The following is a 6,511-nucleotide window of genomic DNA, read 5'->3' as shown; positions in this document are numbered from 1 at the left end:
AAAAATACTTATACAGTTTAAAACTTGTATAAAACATCAACACAACAATTACCTCAAATAAATAATTAATATATTTACACATAGCACGTATTATAAGGTAAATACTTCATATCTATGTGTAAAATGAAAGTGACTATACACTCACATGATTTGATGATAATCGGGCAGCAATTCGTTTCCTAAAACGACCGTTTCTAATAAAACCGGGAGTTTTATTGAGAAACCGGGCTTTGTAAAAGTCGGGCTTCGAAACCGAAAAGATAAATTTTTCGGGCTTCTCGGGCACTTCGTGGGGTATTCCGGGCTTTACAATCGATATCGGGGCTTTGCGGGATGTTAATATGAAGAAAATATGGGTTTAGGGGCTAAATATGGCAAAATTCCAAAAATACCCGGGAGGTCTCGCACCCTCCTATTTATAGGGGGAAGCTTCTGATCGGACGGCCAGGAGGCTTCTGATCTGACGGCTGAGAAGGCTCGCAGATGGGGAGGCTCGCATGAGGGCTGCGCGTGCGAAGGACTCTCTGGCGGCTTGTGATTGGACCGAGGTCTAGGGTCCGAAGTAGGGGGTTCGTGGCGCCTGCGAGGGTTCGGACTCATGAGTCACTACACACGCGTCGGATGCGAGGCTCGCCACCGAGGCTTCTACGTGTAGTCAGCGGATTGGACCGCAGCTTGGACTCGGAAGGAAATGACACGCCTCGCCAGGTGGCTTCGTGAATCAGCAGCCTGGTGACTTAGCAGCTTCGGTGACTCAGCAGGACACGTGTCACATGCGAGGCGAGGGTGACGTGGCAAAGTGTGACTATGCGAAATTTCTCGGTTTTCGCGCCAAAACTTCTAAAATCCATAACTTTCGCATACGAGCTCCGTTTTTGACGTTCTTTATATGCACGCGTAGCTAAAATTACGATCTCCAACTTCCGTTTAGACTTCGTCGGCTAATTTTGACTTAATTTTTATATTATTATTTTTAACAGACCGGGACAGAAAATCCGTTAAAAATTCATAACTTCTTCATCCGACGTCCGTTTTCGTCAGACTTTTTACCGTTGTGCTCCTAATGACGAGACCTTCAATTCTCGTTTAGGTTGTGTCGGCTAAAAATCGCTTGATCTAAAATTCGAGTTTTTAGCTGTCTACTGCTACGCTGAAACTTCGAAAAATCATAACTTCCTCATACGAAGTCAGATTTGGGCGTTCTTTTTATCGAACTTCTCGGTTTAACGAATACTACAACTTTCGTTTAGATTACTAAGGCTAAAAAGTAGTTTATCAAAAACTCACTTTTTATGACATTCAGCACCGTGCCGGTTTTGTCGCGAAACTTCGACAGGTCATAACTTCTTCGTTATAACTCGGATTTTGGTATTCTTTATATCCCCGAAATCCTTGTTTCGACCACTACAACTTTATGTAAAGACATCGGGCTTATCTCACACTTTAATTTTGACGCTTATTTTTATTCTTAATTAATTAAGCCCTAATAATTAAGCATAAAACACATAATTCACATAATATTCACATAACTCCTTTTCATTTCTTCAAAATGAGTTACAAAGGTTAACCTAGACTATCAACTCAATATAAATGCCTAGGCTAGAAACACGAGTGTTACATTTTTTCAATTACATTTGAAATATTCAGAAGTTTTAGGTCCCGTTTGATAGTTGCTGGTTGAGAAAATGCTGATTGGGAAAAGTCTATATGGGTAAGAAACTCTAATTGAGTAAGAAATCATGTTGTTTGATTGTACATCTGACTAAATGTGTGGACCGATGAAAAATGACCAATTTATTTTGCTGACAGTGATGGATGAAGTTGCTGAAACTTAAATAAAAAAAATATGAAAAAGTAATTACAAGCATACAAGATGTACATGAAACTTAAATAAAAAAACTATGAAACATTTTCTAGTTCATCTATTGATTCACAAACACGTTTTTTCTTTTTGATGGTTTTAATAATGAACCAATTTTTATTTGTTAATAAGTAATATATGTAAATGAATTCAAATATTCAATCCCTGAATGTACAGTGGAAAACAAAGACAATAGAACCAGGGAAAACAAAGACAATAGAATAGTTTAAACAAGAACTCAATATAATCAAACAACCCAAATTCACCGTATTGAATAAACACAATTGTGTAAAAAAATCACAGAACAATTGCAACTCTTATTAATCTTGATCTAATCATGATGAGTTTCAACAATCTATTCAAAAATCACATATTTTAACCTATCAAGTACCAATTATTTTGGCATTCAAAATTGCAATAACTTTAATGAAAAGTAACAAATATTTGAACATGAACTACCAAACTGATAACTGTTTTGACGTTTCAAATTGCAAGAACATAATTGTGGATTCTTCTAGACATAAACAGAAAACATGTTTGTATCTATCTGAAAACATACCAAATAACTATTAGATAGCCCCAAAGATAATAGAAAACAGAAACATTATGCCAAACAACCCCAATTCATACCTATAAAAGTGTAACAATGCTTAATTTTAACCATTATAGTGGACTAAAAGTGTCAAAAGAAGGTATATATGTACAATTGATTCAACCCTAATTTATATAGCACAACGATTTGGATATAATTTGATTACTAATTCTTTTTCCGATTTGATGAAAATATTTGGAGAAATCGATTTGATAACTAGCGATTTCGAGAACGTTGATGGAAGAAGGAAGCGATGTCAACAACGATGATGGAGGATTGTCGATGGTGCTGGCAACGACGAAACACGGAAGCGGTGTTAATTGCGACAAGGATGAGGATTTTCGTCGCTCAAAAGAGGAGCGATTTGGCTCAAGACCGTTGGAGATGGGCGACGGGTAAGCTTGGAAAATTTCTCAGTCAACAATTTTTTTTGAAGGAATCGATTAGATGGAAAAATACCCGGTCTATCTAAATGTGCAAATCAAATAGACCGGACCGGACCGAATCAGACAAAAGGTTTGATCCATTTTCGGTCAGACCCAAATCAAACAGAACCTTAATCAAAGGTTTATTTTCAAAACTTGCAAAACATAGATTTTGCATAAAAATATTATTTTTAAATCATCTTATACGTGTTTTGGCCATATATTTTTTTTTTTTGACATATTTGAGCATGTTAGCCACAAAGCCTGTTTTACATTTATGTTCGACTTATCATGAGCCCAAAAAATATGATTATAGTGTATCGATTTTGCCATTATAAAACCATTCCAATGTAAAAAATGCACTATACCTATTCTACTTTATAAACTAAACCAAACCACAACTAAAAGGACATACCTCACCAAATACAACTAAAACTGAGTACCTCACCAACTACAAATATTGAATTGTACGGTTTTAACAAGCTAAAACCGATCTTTGTAGTTTTCATACGCTTTTAATCAATAATCATACCCAACTGGAGTATGTTTTTTTTCTTCTTATTTTCATAATATATAATTCAATTAGCTATGGATGTAAACAATTCGGCAAAAATACAATATAGATAAGATTATGGTACTAGGAAATAAAAGAATTTAATTAGGCGCATGAAAATAACAAGGGTTTAAAAATTTATACCTTGTGTTCAAAAAAGTTTTTAAATATAGTTTGCATAAACTTGACTAATAATGGTATAGATTCTTATGTTCTTAGATTAAAACTTAATATTATATTTATAACTTTGTTTTTAATATCATATCTTTGATACTCATATCAAATCATGTCGTTGTCCATGTGTAAACACGAAAAAACTTTGTTGATAAAAAAATATGTGATTTTGATAGTAAGGGTTTTATACTTAAAAAAATAGAAAATGGAAATCATGGATAGATTAAAAATTAATTAAGTTAGAGGACATGATTCTAGATATATCCTGTAAACTGTTTTATTTTGACCCCTTCAATTATAAAAATATATAAAAATGCCTAATTTTACTTGTAACATTCCATTAAATTTACAACTATTTTTTTTTTTTGTTTTTAATATAATAAATCATAAGATGCCGAGTCAATTGAAAACGAAGGTTACTTTTCAGAGAGACTGATTTGGTCAATGGCCAAATTTCTCTTCGTCTTCTATATGATTATCTCTGTTTCGCCCCCTTTTTCACTTTTGATAGCGATATGCTCTTCCTTAAAAGGGCCACCATATGTGAACTCAAAGTTCCTTTTCTCACTAAACCCTTTCTTGACTTCTTATCTCCATCCACTACCTTCATTAAACACCTATCCTAGGTTTCTGATTGCAAATCATTTCCTCATTTCTAATATGGGTAACTGTTTGAAGTCTTCTTCCCCTAAAGTCGACGCCACTCTTAGCTCCCGAACCTCTGGTAATTTCTTTGATTTCAATGGAATTTTATTGTTTTGTGTGCGATTGTCAGTTCTAATGGATTATATCTAAAACAGGGAGCTCGAAAATCAACAGCAAAATCAGTTCATCTTCAGGTCTTTCCAGCATAACAGTTTCAACTTTCAGTGGAGGTAGCAGCATTGATGGTGTTTATACCCCAAAATCCGAAGGTGAAATATTATCGTCTCCGAATGTAAAACCCTTCTCCTTCATGGAGCTAAAGAACGCCACAAGAAACTTCAAAGTCGACAGTCTTCTCGGAGAAGGAGGATTCGGGTACGTTTTCAAAGGTTGGATCGATGAATTCACCCATATCGCTTCAAAACCCGGATCCGGAACTGTCATCGCTGTCAAAAAGCTTAAACCTGAAAGTTTTCAAGGCCATAAAGAATGGCTGGTATGCATAGTTTTCCAAATTACTCTTTTGTTTCCTTTCTCTGTTCATCTTCTTCGCTAATCCTCTGTTATTTGCAGACAGAAGTAACCTATCTTGGCCAGCTACACCACCCGAATCTTGTAAAACTCATCGGCTACTGTTCAGAGGGTGAAAACAGGCTCTTGGTTTACGAGTACATGCCAAAAGGAAGCTTGGAGAATCATCTTTTCAGAAGTATATATTCTTAAAGTCTTGCAATTTGCACATAACTCTTCATCTTCTTCCATTAAAACGTTTTCTTTCGATTTACAGGGGGGCCACAACCACTTCCATGGGCAACAAGGCTGAAAGTCGCCATAGGTGCTGCAAAAGGTCTAGCTTTTCTTCACGACGCGAAAGACCAAGTCATATATCGTGATTTCAAAGCTTCAAACATCCTTCTTGATGCGGAATTCAATGCAAAACTTTCCGATTTTGGATTAGCGAAAGCAGGGCCAACGGGAGATAGAACACACGTGTCAACTCAAGTAATGGGTACACATGGATACGCAGCTCCGGAATACATTGCTACAGGTCGATTAACAACAAAGAGTGATGTATACAGTTTTGGGGTTGTTTTGTTAGAGCTATTAACAGGTCGTCGTGCTGTTGACAAGTCAAAGATTGGTGTTGAGCAAGATCTTATTGAATGGACAAAACCGTATCTTGGAGACAAAAGAAGATTGTTTAGGATCATGGACACTGGATTAGAAGGACAATATCCTCAGAAGAGTGTGTACACCGCAGTCATTATTGCTTTACAGTGTCTTAGTATTGAACCCAAAACTAGACCTCGTATGTCTGAAGTTGTAGTAAATCTAGAAGAGCTTCAATCTGCTAAAAATGTTTCAAAAGATAATCATCGAAAGTCATCTAGTCCTGTTGCTCTCAAATCGCCAGCTGGACATCGTAAACGGCGTTCGACACCTTCGGGGTCTCCTTTGCCGACCCCACGAGGGAGTAATAATAGAGTTTGATGATAAGAAATGTGGTTCACTTAAGTTTTGTATGTTGTAGACATAGTGTGTTGAATTAGAATCTTGTTTTGTAAGTTTGTGTATTTGGTAAATAAGCAGAAAAGTTGATGTTTCTCATAGATTTGGAATGTCATATGAAAAGGGAAGTGATTCGTACACAACAGTTTTTTGTCGTATACAACAATTTATGTATTATATAGTTGTACAGTATAACATTTTAAAGCACCAATTGTTGTGTATGGAGAAAAAGTGTTGTGTATAAATCATCTAAAAACTCAAAGAATTTGTGAGGTTGTATCATGTCCCAAAGGAAGTGTAAATCTATCTCTAGATGTTTGTTATGATGATGAGATACTAGATTCATAGCAAGATAAGTGGCCCCAAATTAGCACACCATAATGTGGACAAACAAATGAGCTACAAAGAAAGATTAGTAACCAAAAATGTAGTCCAATGCAACTTAGAAGTAGTAGTAACTAATGCTCGGTAGTTGGTCTCTATACTAGATCAAGATTATAATAATATGATGTTTCGTGGAAGTTGGACCCCAAACTAACGAGAGTGGGTCATGAAACGCACAATGATCACAAGTGGACCTTAGTTCCTAAACACAATCTTTAGTTTCAAAATATCAAGGTTGTTTCCTATTTGCATGATGAATAGATTAGGTGCAATTTAGCAAGTTAACGTGTTACATTTGTATTTAAAGGTCCACTTGTGCTCATTTTTATTTTCTAGATTTTGATTTTTTTTTCCCGGTTTATTCTATT

The 6,511-nt window shown here is 35.7% G+C and overlaps 1 protein-coding gene across 1 annotated transcript; it reads left to right on the top strand.

Annotated features, from left to right (window-relative positions):
- Positions 1-4,087: 4,087 nt before the first annotated feature.
- On the top strand, positions 4,088-5,860 carry LOC145092566 (putative serine/threonine-protein kinase PBL3). Its single transcript, XM_079030512.1, has 4 exons — positions 4,088-4,329; positions 4,406-4,746; positions 4,824-4,959; positions 5,038-5,860. The coding sequence occupies exons 1-4, from the start codon at positions 4,266-4,268 to the stop codon at positions 5,739-5,741; spliced, it is 1,245 nt and encodes a 414-aa protein (XP_078886638.1). The 5' UTR covers positions 4,088-4,265; the 3' UTR covers positions 5,742-5,860.
- The last annotated feature ends 651 nt before the right edge of the window (positions 5,861-6,511 follow it).

The sequence above is a fragment of the Lactuca serriola genome, chromosome 3 (genome assembly GCF_051521515.1).
Source record: "Lactuca serriola cultivar US96UC23 chromosome 3, Lser_US96UC23_V15, whole genome shotgun sequence".
Taxonomy (NCBI): Eukaryota; Viridiplantae; Streptophyta; class Magnoliopsida; order Asterales; family Asteraceae; genus Lactuca; species Lactuca serriola.
This window is presented reverse-complemented; position numbering and strand designations above follow the sequence as displayed.

What these genes read in the sequence shown, in the direction of transcription:
- LOC145092566 (XM_079030512.1), top strand. Translation starts at nt 4,266, where the DNA reads ATGGGTAACTGTTTGAAGTCTTCTTCCCCTAAAGTCGACGCCACTCTT. An exon ending in AAGGCCATAAAGAATGGCTG is followed by an intron (nt 4,747 to 4,823) that starts GTATGCATAGTT and finishes TGTTATTTGCAG; the next exon opens with ACAGAAGTAACCTATCTTGG. An exon ending in GGAGAATCATCTTTTCAGAA is followed by an intron (nt 4,960 to 5,037) that starts GTATATATTCTT and finishes TTCGATTTACAG; the next exon opens with GGGGGCCACAACCACTTCCA.